We start from the raw sequence: 26,956 nt of genomic DNA, 5'->3' as shown, positions 1-26,956 counted from the left end.
GTTCACTACATTGCAGACTGTTCCCTCTCTCCACTAGATTTTAATTAGCTAATTCAAGGCCTTGTATGGAGGAGGAAAGACTAGTGCTTAAGCAGCAGAAAGTTCAGCTAAATTTGCTGTGTGCTTGGAATTTAATACACAAATACCAAGATCCTTTCGGGGACTGTTATTTTACAGAGTTAAAGGTAGACACACAGCCACTTGGCGCTTTTCAAAGTACCACATATACACAGACAGTGTGCCCACGCACGCAGCCACAGCAGCTCCTCTTATATCAAGTATATGCCCAGATTTGTGCACTGTGTGTACACCTTCCGATGCGATGGGGATACTCGCGTGGGGAGAGGTGCTGCCGTGCTCTACGCGTGCAAATTTGTGATTGTGCAGACACACAACACATACCAGAGGCATTTTCCCTGCCTGCCCATTTCTCCCCCGTAAGCTCTTTTCACCCGTCCAAGGAACAAAGTCAGTGGTTGACAGATTCAGCAAAAGTGCCTTGTTACGCAGAAGAAAGAGATACTTTAACTCAGCTGTCAATAAGTTTTGCCCATTTACATGTGTGCGGAACACTTTGAATAAATTACGTTTCCAGGATTTAGCTCCGCGACACCAGCCTAACAAAAGCGGACTTACAGCTCTGGGTGAGGGGAGGGGGCCAAGGGGGAAACACATTTTGCACAAGATAAAATCCCTTCCACAACCATGAGGGCAAAACGGGTTGGTGTTTTTCTTTGAAGAGCGTGGCTTTTACATCATTTTCAATCTATTTTTGGGCACATTTTCTGCTTTAAAAAGCTGGGTTTGCATAAACCATAGGGAGTCAGTTCCACATATAGTCTCTGTGGGGGTGAGGATGGGATGGTTTTGCTTTTTTAATTACAGATCCAAGAAAAGTAAACACGATGGGGGAACCATGGGCTGCCGTTGATGTTAGGTAGAGATGCGACCCTTGGGGGTCAGATTTTACTTGGAGGGTGAAATCTGCTGTTCCAGCTTTTAACAGGACCAGCAGCCAACAGAAGTGCTTACAAGACACTGGCTGGGGTTTATATCTTATTTTAAAAATGCACACTTAAGTCCCCAAGTGACTACTCTGTCTGCAGAAAATTTACCTTTGGGGAGTGAAAATTTACCTGTGGGGAGTGTGGGGAGGATACAGTCCGTCACATCACCAAGGGGACAGGAAAAGCAGCTCTCTCATGGACCATTCCTGTTTCAGGGGAATCACTTCAGCATTTTGATAAGTAAGAATCTCTAAAGAGGCAAAAACCCACTGGGGTAAAGTCAGTCAGATTTTTTTAAGAAAAGAAATGGGAAATTGGTTCCCTGATTATTGAAAGAAGACTTTCCCAGGTGGCAGCTACTCCTCTCTATCCTTCACTTGCCTGCAGGCAAATAATCACATAGAGAGATGCTAAAATGGGTTTCATCAAACACAAGTTTATGCCCCCAGAAGAGACAAAGTAGATGAAGCTCCCAGTTCTGTGCCGGGCAGGACAGACCAGCCGCTCTAATCCTATGAACTGATCTTTGCATCCTTCAAACCGCAACACCATGGTATAAAGCCTGGCTGCTTTCCAGGGTTGCACTGGTCAGTCACTTTAATAAAAATAATAAGAAGGAAAATAGAACCATGAGACTGACAGCTCAGGCAGGTTCCCTACAAAAACGGCAACTGAAAATATTCCCACCTGACAGCTTGGGGATACAGTGCAGTGACAAGTGCTTCAATGACAGCAGTTTGGGATGGGCAGCCAGAAAGAGCTAAAGATTACACAACTCCTCCCCCCTTGAAGGCAGCAAACATGAATTCCTGACCTCCCTGATATGAAAACCAAATACACTGAAAGCAAGAGAAAAGGAAACCACCAACATCACAGCTTCATGTTTAATATCAATGGGAACATGCAGAACCTTTCTTAACGGCTTCAAAGAAATGAGTGACTCATTCCCTTCATAGCAGCAACCCTTACAGCCACTGCCAGCAAAAGCAACAACGCGAAAAAAAAAAATCCATCTCAATTAGGTGAGTTCTCTGCCCCCCGCAGCCACCAGCAAACAGCACTTGACAAATGATACAGGAACACTTTCGAAAAATATCTCGCCATCCTTGAAAATGGCCTCTCTGCAATTACCACCCTAAGCCAGTCAAAACCACTGCCAGAAGTGTGCCAATTTCAATGCTCTTAATCTTATCTGTGGAAAAGGATCCAGGGCATCAGCTTCACTCATGTTTCCAAGGAAGAGGAGCCCTAATCAAGCATTTTTCCTCATGAATAACAGACAAGGAATGTCTCCGCTTGGCCAGTAGTAGCCTGTGAAAAATTAACAAAACACTGTAAAATCTGCTTTGGAAGCAGGGGAGAGATAGCAGAGGATGCGACTGCTGTCTTATCTCCACCACTACAGATGTTGTGAAGGCAAGGCTGACCTATGGATGGCCTGTCACTCCAAGCTGGCCTAACCAAATCTGCAAGGTCAAATGCAGACCTAGGGAACTGGTCTACCATGCTGGATGGCAATCACCCAAAATGGAGCTCTCTGCCCAAAAGATTTTATTTATTTTTTTTAAGAAGAGAGTTGCAAGAATCACGGATTTTCTTAAAGCTTCAGCTGCTGCAGCATTGCAGCAATGTGAAAGCTGCAGTCAAAAGCCACCCATTTTTTAAGAGAACTCTCAATATGCAGTAGAAATAGTCAGAAGAACCACAAACCACTTCAGAGATGACGTCCCGGCTTGGGGGACATGACCCATTGCTCCAGAAGGCACCAAGTGGGCCACGTTCAGTTTTTACTAGAGGATACCCCTGAAAAAGAAAAGCAAATGTTTACAAGCTCTTTTTCATGCCATCTGGGTCTGGTCATTCCCAACCAAACCCCACGATCCAGCATGGTTAGCAGACAGTACTGTATTTGCCAAGAATAATTGCTAATGTTGGGATGGCTGTTCCTAAGCAAGTAAAAGCACTTTCAAGCACGTGCACACATGCAGATTTGCCATGGCACTTCTTAGAGATCTGACAACATGCAGCAAAGGGTCAACAGTTCTCTCTGGAAGGCTCTGTTGATATCTGCTGCAAGATAACGCACCCTGCAGTCAAAGAGACTTTCTTATTTTCTAGGCTTGTTATCAGTTGTTATTGTAAGTAAAGCAGTACTAGGTCAAATACCCCTTCGTTTTGACCTTACCATGGGCAGGACCCACTAAGATCTCATGGAATGTGAAATAATCATTAATACAGTCTCTGTGGCAGTGCTAATAAATCATACAGCTCGACATCTTTTAACAAAGCAATAAAACTGTACCAAAGACACCAATAAACTGCACATACGAGAACTCTTCCACCCCCAGCCGCTTCCCTCACATTCCAAAAATGCAGAAAAGCAGCAGTGACGTTGGCTCCCATCCTCTAATCCACAAATCCCCAATTACACTGAGGGAGCTGAAGATAACACAGATTTAAGACCTAGAAGGAAGCTTCTTCCAGAGGTACAACAAAGTTGTTAAATCAACAATCCTGGGTAATGGTTTCATTTACCATGACACTTCTCTGTGTGCAGACAGACAGGCTGCATAATGCCTATGAACCTCTGGCCTCCCATGCAAGCTCTTAAGAGGGTTTTTGTGGTACCTGAGCATTCTGCAACAAGCTGAATTTCATGCCATAAGGAAAAGGGTTGCCTGTGTAAGGAACAGGGCTGGCTCACATATTAATCCTTCTAACACTCACTGAAGCCTGAGGGTGAATTCACGTTTATTGGCTTTAAATTAGCCTTTCCTTTTCCACTTCAAAGAAGCCATTTCTGATTTACACCAGGACACACTCAAAACCAGACCCCATCAGGACGCCTTCACCTCTAACTTCAGACACACACACCTGAGGGGTCCAACACCGCAGTAGGAAAAGGTGCTTTTAGGGCATGATGCATCTCAGTCTCATGCAGGTAAATAGACTGGGCCAAATAAATCCTGCTCTGCAGCATAGCACAGGTCAGACGAGCCTCTCTCCTTCACACTGTCGGAGGGACCACTGGGGCTCTGCACAGAACACTTTTTGTTGGTGGCTTTTTCCAACTGCTGCCATGATTTGGTGTTCCCTTTCATGGCAGTGGGGCTCTGGGCCATTGTGTCCACCTTTCCCATTCACACAAAGCAGAAGCTGCTGTACTGCCCCTATATCTAGCCGTGGTGAAGGCCATCAAGTCCTCTGCCTGCGTCAGAGGGCAGCCAGCCTTGTCAGCAAGGGCAGGATTTGCAGCACTAACTCACAGAGTAAAGTTTTGCTTCCAGCTCCTGATCCACCACCCACAACTCCTCTCCCTGATCCAGCTACAAACCCTCCACTAGGATTCTTAAAAAAGAACAAAAAAAAAAAAAAAAGTAATGTTTTCAGGGTCACTGTGAAATGATGTTGTTTTCAGCAAACAGAACTGCCTGAACCTGATTTACTGTACATCCTGTCCATGCTTTGCAAAGAAAACACCACACAAGGTTTCAGGTCAGACTTTTGAGCCCCTCCTGCTTGGGATGCTAACTCCGTGCACGGTGATGAGAAAGCCCCAAGGGCTATTAATCCTTCCCACTCTGGAGTATAAATTGACCACCCCTTCCCTCAAATACATATAATATTACACACTTAGGAGCGATTAGCCTGCCTGTGAAGTTTCCAGATGCAACTACTTTGCTGACAGTGGCCAAAATGTACCATGGTCTGTCCTCGGATATTTGCCCAGACAGTGTGAACTATGATGTGCCCTCAGGCACCAGCAGCCGGCAGGAAGGAGTTGGGGACTCTGGGTGAAGGTGGCCTAACCTTGGCTGAGGATATTAGGTAGCTAAGGAGTGAGCTAGAGCCCATCCAGGCTCAAACACAGGGAAAAAAACCTCAGCGGGGACTTACCTGTGAATTACCTAAAGGCTATAATTTCTGGCACTGCTTGCAGATAGATGAGCAGGAACCATATACAGCATCACCATTAACTATCCCAGGAACCTAATTATGGCCAGGACTCAGCTCTTGGGTTCACCTAAATTTAGGTGTCTAACTCCCCTTATGGTCTGCAGAGAGCTGGTCAATACTAGCTCAACGCCCTACTTACTAACAGCTCCATCAACTTTGATGGCAGCTCAGACACCCATATATCGATGACTTATCTATGAGCTGAACACCTTTCATGGTGCCTTGGCTTCATGCTTCAGGACAGCATTCCCATGCCTGGTGGGGTTAGCCCCCATGGAGGGGAGGAAGGGGTCCCCTGGAGCACCTTCTTCACGTGTACCCACCTTCGCACACTCCCCAGTAGAACAGAGGCTCCTTGCCCACCCAGAGACTCAATGCACCAGCACAGCTGGCTTGGAAAACAATTTGCAGACCTGCAGATGCAAGAGGATCAGTCCTACCCGGGCAGGAATACATGGTGGGAGCCAAGTGCATGTCAAGCCTGCACCCTCAGGGTTCATCAGGGCTGTCCTAGTGCTCCTTACAGGCTGCTGCCCGCTTGACAGGGGAGCCAAGGAGGGAGCCTGTGTGCAGGCAGTAGTTTTCAGAAATGCTTTTTCATTCTCACTAAATCCTCAAACCAAACCTTTCCCTTTTGCTCAAAGTCTTTGCAAACACTAGCAAAACCTTTCCCGTTAATCTTTCTTCATCTTGCTAAAACAACACAGACTGTCTGTCTCCAGGGAAGGCTGTCACAGGATATGGGGGAGGAATCTATCATTTGTAATGCACGGAAATATAACTTACATCTATCAAAGGCATTTTCTGTAAAAACAAATATGCAGCAAAGATTGGGAGGCCAAACCCCCATTGCCTTCAAGCTACTGTGCTTAGTAATCAAGTGAGCAACAGCCTGAGCAAACCCAATTAACTTGATTTGTAGATTGCACAGATTAGCAATTGTGTTCCAATAGCAAATCCCACAAGGAGCCCTTTTCCCTTATGTTTCTGCACAGCTCCTCCTTTGTTACCATAATAGGTAAGGGCACCAATCTAAAGCCCTTAAATTTCTTTACTGCCAGATATGCATCCCTGTCTTCCAACAGCACCATTCAACCAAGAACTGCAGAGATCTTTGCAAATTTTAATTCTGAAAACTCTCCAATGTCTACATCAGGTATACAAGCAAAAACCTTGACACTGAGTCATCAAGTGTCTCAGTCTAGCTGCTAACACAGCAAGTTTGGAACAGAACTGAGCTATCCTGAGGATGCGGTTTCTGATGGGCTTCACACTTCAACCACCAGCCATGCCAAAGCTCCTGCACCCTTCAGCACCTCTGGCTTGATCCAAATTTAACTCCTAATGTGATCAGATCCACATATGAGACCCATTGCATGGTAACAACCCAAACGAGGGAAATCTTAGCAAAAAAAATACTTATTCTGAAAACTGAAAAATGTTGCAAGATCCGGTCCTAGAGTGGAAATTATTCTTTCAGTTTTATGAACAGTTCTCTCTCAAGTAAAAATGCTTGACGTAGAAGTGCATAGTCAAAGTTGCATGAGATTCTAGTAATGTTTGTTTTAAACCCAGAGATGCCCCTCTAAAATGAAGAGATTTGTGAAACTGGGAAAAAAATACAGTGGCGACAGAAGAGTAGGGAAAGCTTTTTTTTTGGTACTGCATCAACTAAAGAAACATGTTCTGCTGGTTCAAATAAAAAAAAAAAGGCAAGTGTCTGATGAATAGTTCTACTGATATTGACTGGATTTCTATATTTCTAAAAACATGAGCACTTCATAAATACACTGAAATATTCTGTCATCGCCGGACAGAACGTGCCAGTTTTCTATAAATATAGACATCTGGCGGTGGTTTCTTCTACTGTTATGGATTTCTGGTGCAAAGAATGCTACTTTGTGAGCAAATGCATGTTTGAAATTAATTTCATATGCAACAGGTTACATTAAAGAGCAAGAAAGATTTGCTGGGCAGAAGTGCGTAACAAAAACACTGTGTTCCCATGCTGCTGCTGACCCCCTGTATAAGGTTGCCTGCACAATACTGTAGGCATAAAATATGTTCCTCCAAGCAGTGCTGAGAAGCTTAATCAAAGCATGCCCACAAATTGCACTGAAACTTGAAATGGGACTTGGTGTTTGGCATCGTAATTCCAGCCATGGTGAAACACTGCTGAGAAAACAATGAATATTAAATATCAGTGAATAACAGCATGCTTTGTACAAACCACCTGAGGGGTGCCACAAGCAACAGCCAGGTATATAAAATCCAGTGCTATAGGGCTGTGCCATGGCCTTATTTCTTTCTGTTTGTTTGTTGGTTGTTGGGGGTTTTTTTTGTGCGATTTCCAGCCAGATCTCTGTCCTGATCTGGTCCACGATGTATCCATCCACAGAGCTGCACCAGACAGAGGCCAAGCTGGGGACGCCACAGGGTCACAGCAAAGACTCGAGCATGGGGGGGACACCTTACATCACTAAAGGCTCCCGCAGGCTGAAAATGGATGCTAATCTCACACCCAAGGGCGACAGAAGACTTCTTTATGTAAGGGCGTGGGCTACGTTTTCTATCCACATCTGTCTTGTTCACCAGGCTCCCTATAACGAAATCATTAGCATCAGCAGGTAAATCAATTTTTGACTGCAAGTTTCCTTTCTGGTTAACATAAGCCAAATGTAAATAATCCTCTGCAGGTTAACAAAAGCCAGCAGCCCAAACACGGATAACACTTAGAGAGAGGAGAAGCTGGGGGCGGCGGGGAAGTTGAAAAGACAATTAGTAACAAACTTTCCTACACCGTAACACATTTTTGCTAGTGACCGGGTGTTTAGCGTGATCCTGTACTGCTCCTCACCCCCTTTAAACTCTAGCTGGGGGGAATATTTTCCAAGTGGAGCCATCAAAAGAGCAGAGCCCAGAGCCTCCCTCATCATCCAGCCCCAGCTGCCCACCTTCGCTGTTCCCTTCAGTAAACACTGTTAATTCATCAGCTGCATTAGCACCCTGTTTTTTTTCTCTCTCAAACCATCCTAAAAGCATTTTGGGACCAAAGACAAAGAGAAGGGGGGGAACCCAACAAACCCAAAGTCTCTAGACAGCTCTCAGTGTGTGTCAAATGCCAGCTAAAAAATCCAAATAAAGACAAACCCAAGAAGCCTCGATACCCTGCGTTATCTTTGCAGGCTGGCTGCCGCCTTATCAGCTCTGACAGAAACTGGCATTTAAGAAAAATTCAGTAGCCTTTGGGTGGAAGCTGGTTCCTAAGAAAACACACAGCCGAATTGCTGGAAGTCGGTACAAGAGGAGGGGGTGAGTGGTTAAAAAAGGGCCTGAAAGCCTCTGCCATCATCTCGCCATTCTCTGTCAGGAAATATGCTGTGATGTAGGATTTTTAATTATTTTTCGTAATTCACTCCTCACACTTCACACCCATTGCACAGGCCAAGAGCTACAAGGGTGAACAATTACTCGAAATGCCACTTGCTCTTATTAGGGAGTGATGGAATCCATGTAAAACCACCAGTTCTTGGTACCAGGTTTAAAAGTTCATCAGAAATCAAAGACAGAAGATCGTGTCCAATATTGTCATTAGGTACTACTGTCTTGATGGGGAAGGACAAAGACTTTTTTTTCCCCACCCTCACTTATAACAAAGATGCTCTTTTTGGATAAACTCTTCATGGAAGAATTTGAATGTTAAGGAGCATTTTTTTCACGAAAAGCAAAAGTCCTGTTTGCTCTTGTATGTAACTCACCACGCACAGATTCTGGCAGCCACTTCGCACAGGAGTTGGACTTGCCCTTTGCAAGGGTGCGAGGGTCCTGCTCTTCGAAAGGTTATAAAATTGTTATAAAAACGCTTTATTTGACATTAATTGATGGGTAGAATGAGCTAAAGAGAGAAGAGCAGTCTCAAGGCCAAGGGCTGCTTTTCAGCGTCTCATTCATAACATGACAGAGGGAACAGCTGGGGGGAGGCCGTCTGCCTCTTGTCAACCCCAGAGGGAAGGACGGACAGACAGACACTCCACAGGGAGCTGCCCTGGCATTATAAACGCCTCTGGTAGAGGGTGAGTGACTTTCTACCTCTGACCTGACCCTTTATCCCCCAGATAGTCCTCACAAATCTTCCTCAACAGCTAGCAAAAATTGAAGTGACACAGCTGGGCCCCAAAAATATCCTTTTCTTTTTTATTTTTTTCAAGTTTTGCCCAAGATAGCATTGCAAGGGGTGCAGAGGGACAAAGCGAAGGGAACTGCAAATGTGGAAGGTGTCCACACAACTGGGCTCAGGCCCTGAAGTGACAGCACATTTAGGGGCACTGCCTATCCCAAACTCCCAAAATTCATAAAGCAAGCACCAGAATAATGGGACTGGTTTATAGGAGTTACGGAAAACTTGCTTTGGTTCTTTCTTTATTTCCCTTCCAGTGTCTAAGCCAGCCAACAAGGTTGGTGCACGCAACTCACATTTTCTATCTATCCTTCAAAATCATCAAGGCTGAAATCTTATGGGCTAGCTTCTCTTTTCTTCAACTGAAAGCTGAGTTATTTCCCAATTTTCATGAACCCGGAAAAATAATTTTAAGGGGAAAAACCAAGTGTCAGAATCCTTATGAAATAATTGCTACCACTTCAGTCCATGCGTAGGTCCTCCACGTTTCATAACTAAGTCTAACATACTGTGTAGCGGGTCCTCAGCAAGTGTTTTTTTGAATACAAGAAATCCTCAGGTGCTTAAAAGTAAGTATGCGCTTAAACACTTGGTAAAAACGGTGTCTGAGATCAGAAAGTTCTGTAATTGCAAGAGGGCATTGAAATACTCAGTTTTGTACTTCCCCTTGTGTGTCTCCAGAATCGTGCTACATGGGTTTCAGTGGATTCAAACCAGGATGAATTCAAATAGATGTGTCATACGCTATTTTTTGTGGTTTATTTGACTTTAATTACTTCTTAACAGTACTGCTGTTTGAAAAATCTTTCTCAGTTGAGGGTGTTGGTTCTGCCTAGGGCTGCTTGGCCCTTTTCCACTGAAATGCCCTTTCAGCAACCACCACAAGCCTTTCCAAGCAAAACAAAATCTTTTGGAAGAACCTCTTTTTCTGTGCTTATGTGAAAATTTGCCTTTCTCAACTCTCCTCCTCTCCCACAGACTTTAGGTTGGCTTTTCTTTGCACTTTTCCAGGAGGGAACAGAAACCCATGGCGGGCACCAGCAGGATGTGGAGCGACACTTGGGAGAAGGCAGACCTTGTTGTTAGCACGCATGAAAACACCCTGATGATAATAATAATAATGTTTGAATAATGTCTCTAATTTTTTCTCCATTCAAGGACTTTTGACGGTCATTTCGATCAAAAATAAACTCAGTGCAATGCCTAGCTCCCCCTAAAGTCAACGATGAAGTTTGTACCCAGCAGAGAGGGATGACGGGGCTTGTGATTCACGCATGCAAACCATGTTGGGTGTGCGGTGGAAGCCCTTCAGCCCGTGCATGAATGATACCTTTGCACCTGTTTCGCTTTGGGCACTTGCCCAGGGTTTGGGCACAAGATTATCAGTTGTGTGGGTCCTTGCGAGAAATCCTTATCAGGGCAACATCTGCTTTGCATGGGGCAGTGTAGGCAAATACAAGATCTCACCTTTCTCAGGTTTACATGAGTAAAAACTCAGCTGACAGATGGCTCTAGTTTTCAGAGGGAGCCTCTGTCAGAGTAAAGCACAAAGTCTGTATACAAAGAGCTGTTAGTACCTTGCAGTTAAGGCTGTAGCTCTTTGTCTTTCATTCTGGATCTGACAGCCCTTAACAAAACAACAGGACTTTGGTACAATTAGGAGCTCCAGGCATTAACCCAATACTACTTAAAAAAAAATAAAAAAAAAATAAAAAAATCACACCAGCTATAACAACAACTTTGCCTTACACCGTGTTCATTGTATCAACCAAACCCGTTACTCGTTTACTGACTTGCTCTCCAGGAGCAATATTAAATATTTTAGATGTTGTAGTCCTCCTCCGCCTCTGCCTTAATATCTGTCTTGTAGCAAAATACCCTCCAACACATGCCACAGACAGAGCCTCTGCTCTGGGTTTAAGGCTGGGATACTTACAGCCAAAAGCTCATTCAATTACTTTGGTGAATTTTTCATCTCCCTCAGACAAGTTATTGGGTTTGCTGGTTGGGGGTTTTTGCATTTAGTATAGTATCTGCATTACTCTTGAAGAGGTAAAAGGGAAAGCACCTGTAAGTACATGAACAAAAAGATCAAATCAAGAGGCTATTAAAATTCATTCAGGTTTGTTCCTCTCTCCTGTTATTTCAATTAGTGTCTGATAACTACCCTGTTCCCTTTTAATTCTGCATTGCACATTTTTTCTTTCAAACGCTTGTCTCAGTGGAAGTTCGACGCTGTTTTTCCTTCTGGAGAAAGAAACCCCAAGATATATTTTCAACCTCCCAGCTCAGTGTTTCCCAGATATTTTGAATCGGGGACTGTTGCCAAGGTTCACATTTTTCCACAGATCACCGCACACCCTCACGCTCGCAGCAAAAAGCCATCAAGGCGACACAGATGTGGGGATGGACCCTGGAGCAGTTCTTATTGCCCTGTTCTTCTTGCCCTTCCTGCAGTCCACAAACTGACATGGGAACCGGTGCTTGCCCCTCTCGCATCATCCACGCCTGAGAAGATCTGACAGATTTTAAAGAATATTTAAAAAAAAAAACCACAACCCTGCTGCCTTGGGATAATTATAACTATTTAGTACCAAGTTCTGATTTTCCTGAATGCTCCAGAATGTAGTCTTAAAATGCAGAGTAACCCCACCAGCCTTCATGTGGGTACTAGGACATGCACCAGGATCTTCCCTTCTCTACAAAAAACTGCACCAACAGGCAACCAAAAGCCACGGTTTCTCCAGGGTGCAGGGTCATGGTTCATCACGTTAGATACATGTCATTCATCCCCAGACAGAATTCACCCACCATGTCTCACAGGCCAACACAAACACCTCTCCTCCAGAAAACCCCTAAAAGCGTTGTTAATGCAGCCCTGAGGCTTTACCTGTTTAGCCCACTGGCTCTGTTCCCCTGGAAAAATATTTTCATCCATGGTGAGTATTTTTCACAAGTTGTTTTCTCTGCCTTGTTTTTGCAATCCCCTGAAGCAGGGGCAGTAGCCAAAAGTCCATGTAGGGACAAAGTCAAGGCTGAGGGGGAAACCTGGCTCCCGCTCAGCCCTGGGTAACACACCATATTCACCTTGATACTGGAGTACTGTGCTGGGACCAGAGGGAACTTGACTACCAGCAGCGCTGGTTGCAGGCCGTCTTTGCTGCCGGATGCGCTCCTGATGGAGCGGCTCCTTCCTTCCAGCAGGCAATGCCGTAAGAGGGCCAGCAAACGCTGGCAGCGTTAACTTGCCATTTCCCAGCTCCCCAAATGATCCTTCTCCCTCACAAGCCAAAAAGCAGAGGACAGAGGAAAGAAGATTCCCATTCCCCTACAAAAGACTCCAATTTCAAGGGAAAACCAAGACAAACAGAAAATTATTGTCATATAGAGCATGAAAGCTGGAACCTCCCAATGCAGAAGGGTCAGCGATGCACTACCCTCTGACTGAGCTTAACCAAAAGCAAAAGTCAATGAGGAATAACTACTGCCTTTTCAGAATGGCACTGGATAAGAAGTTTCTACCAGTAATATACACTTTTTCGGGTGGGATCTACCAAGGGAGGACCCAGGATCCAACTCTGATTTTTCCAGTCTTCACATTCACTGCTCCCAGGCAGTGCTACATTTTGCAGTGTGGACATTTTACATTCCTAAAGGGTCATTTTATAAATGTTCACATAAATTCTCAGTCCTTCAAAGTACTGAGCCTTCCTGCCACAAGTGGGAATGGATAGGACTTGCTGCCTGTGGTCACACTCTAATATCCCACAAGATCAGGCCATGCTCCTATAACAATTTAACATTATCACATTTTTTCCAGGTTGGCTTCCTGCCCAGGTTAGCTCCCCAAAACACCCAACAGTGAGGTCAGAGTAGCTTTCACACTAGCACAAGGGAGTTGCAAGCCTGGGAGCAGAGCAGGACAAGGTCAGGACAGTGGTAGGGTCAAGTTCAGTCATCTTCAACTGCCACAAGATCACACCTGAGAAGCATTTACTGCCAGGATCCAAGTGGCTGCGGTTGGGCAGAGGAAGGGCCTGGCGGGGGGGGGGGGGTGGGGGAGGGGGGGGGGAACCTATTTGTGCTGCTAATGACTCAACTTAGCAGAACAGAAATCAAGTGCTTGACCTTTCCCAACATCATGTGAAGCAAGTGCTCCATATGACATGTCTCCAGCATTATCTACCAGGCACAGGTGCATGACTGCAATTAGAAATGACTGGCATTTCGTACATAACAGCACCTTTCAACCCAGCTCAGCCCATCCAAAAAACACTTGGAGGCTCAGTTACCATTTTCTTCTCATCCGACCTCCCCAGCACCTTGCCAGCTTAGGAAGCAGCAAATAATTCCCCCTTTAGTCTCACAGCTATTATTTGGAAACTAAACTGGAAGCCACAACACCTCTCTGCATGCTGGTAGATCTTAAACTTGGCGCTTGGTTTGTCCCGAGACCATTTCTCGCCCCCCGCCCCTAATTCAACTTCCGCAGAGAACAATGCCGCTGGTTTGTGTCCACAACAGATTTATTCCCTCCTTCTAGCAGCTCGCGCTGCCTGTACCTTCAAGGGGCAGTAGCTGCTTGAAGCAAATGGTTCCTTCTGGTTTCTGGGAATAAAAGGCTGCCCTCCATAATCAGGATATTGTTCTCCCTAAATGGACCCAGACTCTGTAAACACGCTCCTCTGCACAGCGCTGGGAGGGCGACTGCAAGCGTGTGTACACGCACATGCAGGGAATGTGGCTTGTTCTGAAAAACAGTAAATTATGTTAATTCATTTCCTCTGCCTAAACAGTGGTAATAAACTTCGGGAAAGGAGGAGGAAAAAAGCAAACAAGAGTCAATTACAGAAAGGTGAGGGGGAGAGGTAACCGAGTAACTCCACCAAATGTCTCCCTTGGGAAAGGACATTCACATTATAGCTCGGATGGGCTCAATCCAGCTCTCCCTCCGTCCTGCTGGAGGTATAAATGCAACCATAACAATTTCTTTCTTTTATAAGGTTTCAGACCATTTTCATGAGTTCAGTCTTGGGAGCTGGGAAACAAGTGCCCACTGGTGCCCTGATCAATGGTGAGTACATCCCCGGGGGCTTTGCTCCGCATGTGATGTGAGTGCTCCAGTGACTGAAGCCAATACGAATAGTCAGAGCCTATTTGTAATTTTCTAACAGGAAAATAATTTCACTAAGCAAACTACCATGCTTTGACTCAAAACCCTGATTAGCACAGTTTGAAAACAGGGCAGCATACTGTTCTGGGAATTAACTTGCCTGACCCCTAGTCTATAATGGCACTCAAATAATCTGCGAGTCAGACAAAGTTGAAAAACTCTTGGAAGATCACACTGAAAGAATTTACTGGATTTATTGGATTTTCTAGGATAAAAGAAAAATAAGCCTAAAACTCCACTTAGCTAGTCTGTGGTCTTCAGAAAGACAAGCTTTTTCTCTTGACATTATCTAGAAGAGGAACGCTGCCTACGCTGAGCCTCTTTGGGTCTCTTTTTTATATTGATTTTTTTCTTTACTGGAAACTCTCAATAAATAGTAGTGATTATTATAAATATATAGGTCTATTGCTGTGACTACTTTCGAGTAGCGCCTTGCTGTTTTCGTTCCTGGGATCAGTAGTAAAACGTGGGGAAAAGGGACAGATTCCCATCCCTGTGAATCTGCAATCCTCATCCTCCTCCCAACAGAAGTACTCATGGGGAGAAGACCCCTGAATTGAACTTCACATTAAATATCCTGAGGCTACTTTACCAGTCGCAAAGATGGACTACTCTGGTGTTTCCAATGAACTTTCAATCCCAGGATTAACCCTGTATATAGCACTGTCACAAAATACTGCTTGAAATCCTCCAAATCCTCTGGCCTACCCCTGTTTGAGCATGCAGGGAATCAGGAAACATTCTGCCCAAGTGACACAAGCCAGACCTTGCTCTGGTCTAGATAAAACACTGACCCATCCCTACCTTAAGGTTGCTCCAGTACGTGAGCAAAATGCTCTAACTAGCCTCTACCACTTCTTTGTGTCTCTTTGCCTCCCAGAAACAATAGATGCGTGCTGAGAGCAGTGGCAAACATTTTCAGGTAACAAATCCGGCAATTAGAAATCAACTGTCCAACGCCGGTTCCCTGCATATGCAAATATACCCCTAATAGGTTTACGATTCCTTGTCAATCAAACCTGTCAAGGAAAAGTAAACACCTGTCCCAGACATGATTAAGTTGAAAGCTCCACTCTCATTAGCCCTTAACAAAGTTAACCCCAGCAATACTGTATTTTTGATTGGTTGCAAACACCAGGAGGAAGAAAGATACTCATCAGCTCTGATCTGTTAATCTGGTTTTATATTAACTATTGGAGATCACGATGAACCTTCCTGTGGCTTGGTGCCACACTGCACAGAACTGAAATGCAACCTGGTCTTACAAGGCCCCAGTTTCTGCTCTCTGGGAGGATTTTAAGCTTAAATCATACAGTTACTCAGCCACAACTCCTCGAACCTAAAGGGACTATCACCTTTGTAATGGAGAGCAATATCCAACCCTGAATATTAAAATATGAAATGACTTATCAGAGCACAGAGCCTGATCTCCATATACTGGTGGAGCTGGCAACTCTTCTCCCAGTTTCCCACTTTAAACTGCCCAAAAATACATTAAACACTTCCTAATATTACTTGTCTGGCTAAAGAGACACTGTGATTGCCACCAAAATGTTGAGTTAATCTGCAGAAGAACATAAAAGATTTTGATCCACCCAGAAGCAGAGCAAGATGGCTCATAGCATCCTCTTTCAGAAGGGTATCCACGCTCTGAAGGAGTCTTAGCCACCAGTTCCACATTGACTGGTCAATGCCAAACAAGCATTCTTCCTGCCACATAAATCCTGCAGTATTCTTGCAGTGGGGAGATACTCCACAGTGTCCAGAGGTTTACTCTGTTACTCATTAACCCTTCCATCCTTGACATACAGTTCATACACCTGTAACTCGTCTGACACTTGTCGTTGCTTAACCAGTGTTAACAGATCCGTTTAGGTGAGAACAACCACTGAGAAAAACAGCTTCCTCAATTACTCCAACTTACACAAATCTATTAGTCGAGAAAAAAAAGAGGAAAAGAAACCATTTCACAGTGCTCCAGCATCTGCTGCAGCCTAACTCCAGTGGTTTCGCTTGTTCAGCTTTGGGAGGCTGGTGGGGCTGAGTAACTGTCCCTTCTCCCTCTTTTGGAGCTGATTTGGCCTCACCCCATTCAATTCTGTCTAGAAAAAGGAGGACTTGAATCTGTACAAAGCAATAGTAAAACTCTAGCTACCACAATGAAAATCCCCCTTTTACAATCTAATGCTTCTACTCAGTCACACGTTGGTCAAAAGCCAACTAAGCATCACACCTGTACCCAATGACATGGGGGCGGGCACCTGGGAGGACACAGGTGAAAAGAGAAATACAGCATAGGTTTTGCAAAGCCGCATCCCAACATCCTCTTCAGAGCACACATTGCCCACTAGAGATCCTCTCCCAAGGCTTGGCTGCACCAGGCCTCAAGAGCAGCAGTACGCTAATCCGGCCTAAATTTTCTCTCAGAGGCTGGCTAATGCTTCCATTTCCCTCCACATCCTCCTCCAGCTTTTTCCCTCTCCCCAGTATCTTATTCTAGGCAGAACTAGCAAGCCCACAATTGCCATGAAGCCTCTGCACAACACCAGTACCAAACTCTTACAGTCATCAGATCACTGGGCATGCGCGAGCCAACCCAGCAAGGAATATACGAATTTTAAAAAATGCCTATTGTACACATTAAGTCTGCATTTCTGCATTTGTATGCTGTCCCTATGGTTTTATCTAACATGCACAAATACTGACAGCTCCTAAAATACCCATCAAAGTCAGCACCACCCAAGTGGCATCTAGGGTATTACACTTCTTGCATCAATCACTTGACAGGATACCCAATATTGTGTAAATTTTGCATGAAATAAATTTGCCAGGCATAAGAAGAAATGATTTTGGGTCCCATCAAGCTAGAAGCCACTCATACAGAGGCTGAGAATAGACGTGTAGCAATCCCGAGAAACATTAACCTGTTCCAAGAAGCCTCTGTTCCCAATTTACATTTTTCTTCCCCTAGTGAAGCTCAAAATTAAGTTTGAACACTTAATGGAAGAAGTAGCCTGGAGTTATTAGCTGAATTTCTTCCTGAAAATTGGAATGGTTGGGATGAAATAAAAATGTTAGGTTATTCGCAGCACTGCTGGTTACTGTGTTTCTACTGCAATACAATGGGGAGACTGTGTAATCAGGGCAACCAACCAAACTCCACGCAGCCCATGTTTATTTGACTCGGAAGGGGTGGAAAAAAAAAAAAAACCACCATAGATGTGAATGGATCCAGCAGCAAACGGCATATATTAACTTGTTAAATCACACTCAGGCCAGTCTTCAGCCCCTCCACACTTAGCAACACCGCCCGTAGAATGGCACCCTTTCTTTGGGGATAAAACCCCTCTGTGGCGACCCAAAGTTAAAGCAATGAATTTCCACATTGCCTTCAGCCCCAAAAGCACACGCTGTAGCCACCAGCCAGAGCTCGCAGCAGGCAAAAGCATCGAGTTTCTAGAGTGAAAAAAAAATTGAGCCCGACCTATCTGGTTGAGCAGGTGAATGGAAGGATCCAAAATACCAGGCTTAGCCCACATGTCTTCTGCTGTCGTACGTGAGGGATCCATACAGAGATTGATATCAAAGATAATCTGTGTAAGTCATCCTTCAGGGATGGATCCAAAGCCCATGGGAGTGAGTAGGAGTCACAGCACCAACACTCACAGGCTCAGTGTCAGGTCCTAACCTGTTAAAACCAGCACGCGCTGTATCTGCATATCTTATAGGAAATCAGGGCAGCAAAATCAGATTATTCAAGCTTACTTTTGGAAGTATTTTTCTTTTACCTTAGTACTATAGCTGCTATGAATGAGCATGAGACTCAATATGCTTTCAACATACAGCAGTCTTTGCAACTTCTACATTCACACTGGCTCTATTCTTAAAAAAAAAAAAAGTCCCTTATACGACCAAAAACGTTCCACCTTGGTGCAAAAGATTAGGACAGGTCAACACAGCTAAATCCATATGGATGCATTATTATTAGAGAAAACTGCAAATCAAGACTGATTGCAGAAAACAAGAAAAGGAATAGAAATCCAAATTAAATGTTCAAAACATGATCAAATGCATTTCAGCTTGAACAGCCCACCAGAAAACACAGGAAGAGGTCAGGTGAAACACAAACTCATTGAAACAAGACAAAACGAGCAGGTTAATGTAAGAAAAGGGAGAAAGGAGAATTTTCCCCGACTCCTGTAATGCTGTGATACATTTGCATGGACCCTTCGAGCAGGATGATTTTACAAGTCACTGCAGACACAAGTAGGAGCTTCACATCTCAAGAAAATCACAAAGCTGCACTGGTTCTACTCCCACTGAATAAATAAAGCTATGACTAGAGGAGGACCTCTGCATTATTATTTTCTTTCAGTGGAAATTTTTATCTCTTCCAATAATTAATCCAAAAATGCACAGCCTCACAGTGACTGTCTCTACTGCATTCACGCTACTCCATAATGAGTATTCTGCACGCAGATGTACCAGAGTCGCTCATGGAGAGACACCTGCTCAGAAAGGAATTATCAGATGGGTCACTGGAAAAGATCAGCTCTATCAGCCAATTCCTGCCAGATGACAAATTTCATCTTTAGTTAATGAATTAGTACCAATGGTCCCAAACTGTGAAAAGCAGGTTCCTACTTACTAGCAATTGTCACTTCTTTTTTTTTTGTTTGTTTTTGAATGACATTTTTTTCCTGAAAAAAACATTTTCCTGTAATTTCTTGAGCACCACCTCATGCCACATGAAAGTTTCTTCCGTGGCTAAGAGTCAGACTTTGGAGTCTAGCCTTTGCCATGTACAAGTTCATCACAGAAAAGACGTATTTTAATTTGCTGCTTGCATCTTTTAATGAAGGTCAAAGAAACATATGGACTTGGAAAACAAAGTTAGAAAAACTTTAAGGAAAATCTAAATGTATTTGAGCAATTTGCTGAGTTTTGTAGTATTCCTAATTAAAAAAAAAATAAAATTAACCTTAATTTTCTAGTATGACGCACACTGTATTTTATGTTTAAACTCAGCCGCAATTTAAAGTGGCCGACAGCCTCAGAAGAAGGGAGGAACCAGGGTTTAAAAAAATAACCAAGGTTTTCTTAGATCGTCATGTTGACTGTAGGTACAAGTCATGCTAACAGATTATTCACAAGCAAGTTCCCCCAGAGCTCGATCCAAAAAAATGCCCCAAACTTAACCAGACTTACATAAAGTCTGAATCAGGCTGTTAGATGTGAACACACTTGTCTTTCACAAGTGAGAAATTACCTAATCGTTATACCTGGTAACAATCATTCAACAAGAATAAAGGAGTAAAACAGAAGCCAACAACTATCTCTCTTACATTATCATTATTTATCTTTTCCACATTTACTACCGTTCACTCTTATAAACCCCAAAGTTACAGAACGGTAAGTATGTTTACCAGAATGAAGAACTCATCCCCCAAGAAATATAAAAAAAAACCTTCTAGCATCCTATTCCCGGTTCTCTAATATTCAGAGAAACAAAAAATGGCACATAACGTTATTTCTGCCTGAAATCACTGAATTTTGAGGTGGCCCCACCAGCAAACTCCCTGTAAAGCAGGGATCAACCAGGTTTGCAAGCCAAGTGTCGCACAGAGAAGTGCCAGAGCAGAAAGCAATTAAGGTCCTGTTCTTCCCCTCCCTACGCAATGCACCGAAAATGAAATCAACATCCAAACTAATTAGTTTCCAGCAGAATATCAGTTTACTCGCTAACAGTAGGGTTATTACTGCTCTTACCAAAAACTTCTAAACATACCATACGAAATCATGTTTAAGCCACAGGACCAAGCCAAGCACATCCCAACGTTACCATATACGGTCACCAACACGAATACGATGGCAACTTGACAGATTTGGAACAAATATTGCGTTGTTGGTCACTGAGATAACATAGGCAGGAAAATACCAGATTGTATTACCTGTATCCGACCGGAGGTGTGGAGTGGTAGGAACTACATTGCTGCAGGACATAGTCACTAAAGGTTAGTGACCCAAGATGGCATTCGTCCCCACAGAGGAGGGCCAGGGCAGGACGCTGAGGACTTTTATGCCCAGTATAGGACTGCTTGGAGAGAACAGGAATGGAGTGACATGAGGGACGAGCCACCAGACCTGCACTATTATCCCAGGTTCAGGACTGACACTATCCAGTATAGCTGGCAACCGGGCTGAAGCTGCCGCCCTACAGCCTGGCTGTCAGTCGGACAGCATAGTCCCTCTCAGAAAGCCACAGCACACAGGTTTTGTTCTCAAAGATGGATTTTGTTCACACATAAGTTCTTGTGTTCAACCACAAGGGAAAGAAGGGTCTTGGATATTTACCAAAATAGTTCGAGGCAGACATTTTTGGTACAGCCTCCGTCCAGGAGATCCTTAGCCCGGAATAAGATTGGTCACTAGGGGAGTTATTCCAGATTAAGTTTTCTGGAAGGGTTATTCCAGTTCATTTGCAGGTATAGACCTGCCCTTCACCAAAGTCTTTAAATTTTGGCCCCAAAAGCATTGGTTCAAACTTAGCCAGAGCTACCTCATCCTTCATCCCACCAGACACAGTTCTGCACCTGGACCTCTGAAGTCAGACCCGTTCTCTGCTTTGCGTGGATACTTTGAATGTATTGCCTCTTTCTTAAGAGTTTATCTTGGTTTCCTAAGATATCCCCTTTTTTGCAGTGTTTTGTGCAGGCGATGTGACTCATTGGGTCACAAGAAGGGACAGAGCCAGTACGCACAGCACCGAACCTGGACAAATGCCCCCTTTTGCTGGGGGGGGGGGGGGAAGTTGCCGCATTAGCCCAATCAGTCATCCCTACAGGGCCCTTCACCTTAAAAGGCATCACCTAAATAAAGGTTTAAAAATAATACAACGTAACATTTAATGCAAGATTGCAGCTGAGCACTCAACTGTCAGGAAATATCAAAGCCGGAGCGCGTGGGCAACTTAATTCTGCCCCCTTGTGCAAATGCACTACGCCACAGCCCTTCCCTGAACACGGGGTACGCAATCAGCCGGCCCCAAATTAATACCCTAATTTCAGCATAAGCTACTTTTGCTTAATATGAGTAGAAGAGAAGGAACAGCACTTTCACAGAGAGCCTCCTCAGCCACCTTCCTCACTTGATTGCAAGCCAGTGAGCACCTATTTAACTTCTGACGCCTCAGATTAGGGGGCATTGGCACGCTTTCGGCCACACACGTCTAATTTGCAATCAGGATACAGATATTAAACACTGTTTGGCCAAAACAAAGAGCCCTTCTTCCTCCAGAGTAAAGCCTCGCGACCTCAGGCTGAGATTTGGCCAAAGGACTGTCTATAAAACCCGAGCGACTGGAACAGGTAACATTTATACATCTCCAGCGGCCGAACCCACCATATGATACATTCGGAAAAAATCCACAGGCACATTAACAACTGGGTACAGTTTTCGGAGAATCTGAAGTTATCCCAATGTAAACATCTAATAATTGGGGATATTCGACAGCACAAAATAAGGTTGCTACATGCTGGAGAGCGTCCCACCTCGGCTCACCTACAAAGATTGATCTTTCATTACATCCTCCACTATCAAGAATACTCTTAACCTCAAGAGGTGAAAAGCAGGATTTAAACGTTAGGGGTTTGTCTATTTTTATTTTTTTTTAAAGTAATTACACCTTTTTCTTCTTTACTTTCCCTCTCTTGATATCAGCATATGAATGAATGACATTTTTCGTGTGCTTGGCCCTGGTTTTTAAACTCTGTTTCTATGTCATTTTAAATAACCAGGACCATCTCTCCATCCACTTGCAGGATGGATTTTTCCAGCTCTGAAAAGGGTTCAAATAACCCAATCACCAATATGATCCTATCAAAGTTACATTAAAAAGACCTTTACATAGGAAAAATAACGATGTCCTGAAATTATGACTGTTAATTTTCTGTCGCTTCTTCACACAACAGCCCACAGCACTTAATTTTCCAGGGGCAATAAAAGAGTACGAGCAAGACAAGTGCAAACCAAATTTAAACAGGGTCAGCCAGTAAAGCAGCCGATACTCAGCTCACAATAGAGACAAAAATCTTTTTGTCTTCTCCTGCCCACTTCAGATCTTTTCCGGAACTCCACCAACTTCTCAGGTCCATTGCGATAATATACATCCATGAGGTCATCTTAATTCATACACTGCTGCCCATTGCCTACAACTTAAACTGAGTCTCCATTGTAAACCTTGCCTGGAATTCAGACTTGCAGGACTTACACCCTATATACTGTTTTCCTTTTCATTCAGCTTCCAGCCGAATCATTTTATAGTGCTTTTGCCTCCATAAAATATTTGCTTGGGAGCCGATGCCAAGAAGGAAAAAAAAAAAGCAACACACTAACCAAACCTTGGGGTTTTAGAGTAACGTGCCCCCTCTCCTTTCCCACCCTCACCCCCAAGGCTTATTTTTGGCAAGTTACAGTCCAAATGAAGGGCAAGTTTAAACCTTTTAATTCGCAACTCCATGGCACTGGGTGATTTAAAGGCCTTTCAACAATTTATGCAACTCTGATACTGTTGGGAATTGCAGCTGGAGCAATCTGCATCCTAAAGCCATACTCCCATTCTCCTGGAACAATGCAGCCCCTCCTTTGTGACCAGAGCCCGGGGAGCTGAAAGCAGGGTTTCTCATTCAGGCTTTCCAAGGACAGCACCCACCAAGGTACGACACAGGCGAGAGAGGAGGAAAAGCCACCGCTCCTTCCACTCTGATCCCAGAACTTTGCTTAAAGCACCTTCCCATAAAGAAACTTCTTATTTTCCACACGCACCCTGGCTCTCCCAGGTCGACATATTTCAGTTTGCCTCTCGTAGGGTAACCTGTTTATTGAAATCTGATCAACTGCTGGAGCCCCAGCGTTAAAATACACTCTTGCTGTTGGGAACTGTCATTTGTCTGTCACCGAGAAAGTTAATGGATGCGTTTGTTTAGTTTGCTAGTGGGAATATACAGGGCAGAGGCTGGAAGGATTACAGGAGGGGAGAGGTATTTCTGATCCACAGAGGAATGCGGTTGCTTTTCTTTAAAATTGTCTGTGTATTTTTACACATGCACGAGTAAAGCCTCTGGAAGTCCACCTGTGCCTAACAGACCTCAGCAAACCCAGAGCGACCGCGCTCCATCCAAACTGATGGCCCCGAACCACGCAGGTAAGGAGGCACCACACGTGGGCACGAGCCTGCACCCCTGCGCAGATAAGCAAAGTGCAGGGGACGAGTCCGCACCAACAGCAACTCTCTTTCGAGGGCACCAGGGGTGTTTGAGGAGCATGAGCCCAGGGGAGCAGAGGGAAGGGTGTGAGTCGCAGAGCGATTGCAGCAAGCGCGGTCTCCTTACCTCTCGCCGAGTCCGAAAATGCAATGATCCCTGCGAAAAGGAGCGCAAGCTGCAATTCCATTTTGAAAACCAGATCCCTCTGTATTGTACGGGCTACCGTCCTCTCAGACCTGGAGGCAGGAAAAAGGAGAGCAAAATAATTACTGGGGGAAAAAAACCCCAAACAACCCACAACTTAGCAGAGTTTTAAAACCTATTGCAAAGACGTAAGAGCAGAAACAGCAAATTAAAGAGCAACGTACTTGTAATTCATTCCTTGGCGCTCAGCAAGTAAAACTTTGCCCTCCTCTCCGCTTTAGCCTGATATAAATCAAGAACCCACTGAGGCCGGTAAGCTCCTCTAAGTTTACAGTTAATGCATAATTCTTTGGTATCCTGTACAGAACCAGGCTGGAAGGCAAACAAAACACTAGCAAGTGGCCATAAAACAAGATTTCAGGTTAACAATTTGCGGAGGAACTTGGGGAAGGGGGAGGAGGAATGTTACCTCTCCCATCAGCAGCCCAGAAAACTTTGTGTTGCTGCTTCAGTGCCCCTCAGACAGGCTCCGCTCTGGGTATGCACCTTCCTCCACAACTTCTCTGAACAGCACTGATTTTTCGTTTCCTCTTTTCACCCCCCAAGCCCCACTTGTTCCCGTGTGCTCCAGAGGTGTGTCCCAAAGCGAAACCGCACTTAATTATCCAGATTCTTGAAGATGCCTTCGCTGTGATACGCAAACCCGGGGTAGATCAGGTTTACATTAATTACACCCTGTTCTCCCTCTAAAACTCTCACTCTCTAAACACTGTCTGAATTCCTCACCCTTGTAAACTCCCCGGTTTAAACACTCCGTGCCCCCAGGACACACAACAACCCGCGTACAGCATCCAGCAAAGCAAATAAGGACGCTCTGCCATGAGCTTCCCAATTTGCAGCCGGGAGCTGGTACGGAGGGAGGGCGGGCGGGCGGTCGCCGGGGGCGGTGGGCGGCCGGCGGAGCCGGGCAGGCGGAGGGAGCTCCCCCCGGGACAGGACCCGGGGCCCGGCGAGGTGCCGGTAACGGGATAGTCGCAGCCGGGACTTGGGGTCAGGGAAGGGAGTCTGGGGGCGGTGAGGGGGGGACGACGACAACCCGGCGCGATGCCACCTTGGTGCTGCCCCCCCGCTTCGGGGCAAGCCCGGCGGCTCCCGGCTGTGCGTTAGTGTCTCCCCGACCCAGCGCCCACCCAGGCGGGGGTGTCCCGGCCAGGGTCGGGGGGGGTAGCGTGGGGGGCACTTACCTTGGCTGCTGCCGGGGCTCTAGCACCGTGCGCTGGCGCCCATCCCCGCCGCTCGCCGCCTCATGCCCTCCGCGGCCACGGCGCCCGGCGGGGCGCTCCGCCGGCGGCCTCTACCTCATGCCCCCCCTCCCCGGGGCGGGTGGGGGCTGCCTACTGCCTTAGGGCTGCCCTTCCCACGGAGCGGCTCTCCCCCTTCACTACCGGCTTTTTACCACCACCCCCACCTCGCCCCAGGGGCGATTTTTCCACTAGGAGCCCCGGGCGAGGAGCTAAGGAAAAAGGGGGGAACCTTGTAAATTATTTCTCTTGCTTTCCGGGTCGGGCTGAGCGTGTGTGTGCGGGGAGGGACAACGGGGACCTGACAGATCCGCCGGGGCTCCGCAGCCGCGGGATGCCCGGTGATGCCGTCCCGCGGCTCGCCCAGCCGGAATCCCGTTTAAGGAGCGAGGGGAGGAGGGGAAAGGGGCTGGGGAAGGGGAGGGGGGGAGTTGTGGTGGGGGGGGGGGGGGGGGGAGAGCCGGGGCGAGGGAAACAAGCGATAAAGCAACTTTCCCTGCAGGGCTTTGTGGCTGTGGGGGCAGAGCCGCCGAGGAGGGCGGTGCGGTGCCGCCCCCCTCCAAACTTCGCACCAATCCCCGGGAGCCCCCGCCCTCCCCGCCGGCCCGCTCCGCGCCGCCGCTCCCCTTAACCCTTTGCGGGAGCGGCGGCGGAGGAGACCGGCGACTCGCGGAGCTCCGTACGCATCCCGGAGCGGCGCAGCCCGCCCCGCGGTCCCCCTGTTCGCTTTGCGCCCCACGGCGGTGGAGCCCCGGGGCGTTCTAGAGTCGCCCCCCCCCCCACCCCGCGCCGCCCTTCCGGCGCCTCGCAGCCCCCCGGGGCGGCGGTGCCGGTCCTGTGCCCCGCTGTGCCCCAGAGCATCCCACCCCGCCGCCCCTCCGGCACCTCGCAGCCCCCCGGGGCGGCGGTGCCGGTCCTGTGCCCCGTTATGCCCCAGAGCATCCCACCCCCACTCAGCCTCTGGAGCCCAGTAGCCCCCGTAAGCCCAGCGGCGTGGTCTCCAGCCCCGCACCCACCCACCCACCCCCTCCCTCTCCGCCCCCATGCACCCCGCAACCCGTCCCTGCCAAACCACCCCTCTTCGCAAGGCGGGGAGAGAGCCCCGTCGTTGGAAACCGACCGTAGAGGCGGTGAGGGAGAGGTTGGGGTCGGCTACGCTGGTTTGATCTCTAAGCTTGGATGCAAACCATGCCAGAAAGAGACTGGACTGAACTAAACTAAACCAACTGGAAAATAAACTGTGGAGATGTCTGTTCCTTAGATTAACTGTTACAATTATTTATTATTTACTTTCAAACAGGACTCAGCTGATACATCCACTCTTGCAGCAAATTACTCTCAGCACAAGATGAAAAACAACCTGGCAGAATTCACCAAATAGACTAAACAAATGACGAGAAAAAAAACCTGCCTCAGTAGCTATACTTTTATATCTGAAGAGAAACATTGTTGCTGTTGATGTTATTGTTTATTAGATCTCTTATTTGATATGCTCCAGCATGAAGGCCTCCTTGAAAATGAAGCTGTCTCAATGCTAATTCAATGTGATAGGCACCAGGAGAACCCCTAAATCCAAGCCAAGAAGTAGTTTGAACATCCATTTTATCTATTTTGTTAGGATTATGAAATCACACCCTCTATTATTATTAATAATAAATATTTTTACTCAGTGGTTCCTGACAGCACTAAATCTTGATACACAAAATCAATGTGAAAAAACATTCAAGACTAAACATATAAACCCCCTGAACCAGAAACAAAGAAAGTGGCTGACAATATTGTTTTTATATTTTACATATTTATATCATCATTTTTATTATTAAAGTTCATTCATCTGAGAAATCCCAGATGGACTACTCCTCCTATCAGGCAATAACTTCAGCCTCATTGACTTCAAAGACAGTGTTGACTGAGGCAAACCTTCAGGACTTGAC

The 26,956-nt window shown here is 45.9% G+C and overlaps 1 protein-coding gene across 2 annotated transcripts in view; it reads right to left on the bottom strand.

Annotated features, from left to right (window-relative positions):
- Positions 1-24,602, bottom strand: part of FGFRL1 (fibroblast growth factor receptor like 1) — a 174,955-nt gene extending 150,353 nt beyond the window's left edge. Inside the window, exons 1-2 of one of the 2 annotated variants that reach the window (XM_074148146.1) lie at positions 24,508-24,602; positions 23,704-23,813 (exon numbers count right to left, since the gene is read on the bottom strand). In XM_074148146.1, the coding sequence (XP_074004247.1) occupies positions 23,704-23,813; positions 24,508-24,602 (205 nt within the window). Of the gene's footprint in view, positions 1-23,703; positions 23,814-23,945; positions 23,957-24,507 lie in introns of those variants that run through there. The other variant, XM_074148147.1, reaches the window with a different exon arrangement.
- Between the last annotated feature and the right edge of the window lie 2,354 nt (positions 24,603-26,956).

This window comes from Numenius arquata, chromosome 5 (assembly GCF_964106895.1).
Source record: "Numenius arquata chromosome 5, bNumArq3.hap1.1, whole genome shotgun sequence".
NCBI lineage: Eukaryota > Metazoa > Chordata > Aves > Charadriiformes > Scolopacidae > Numenius > Numenius arquata.
Note: the sequence above shows the minus strand (reverse complement) of the source record. Positions and strands in the feature narration are given on the sequence as shown.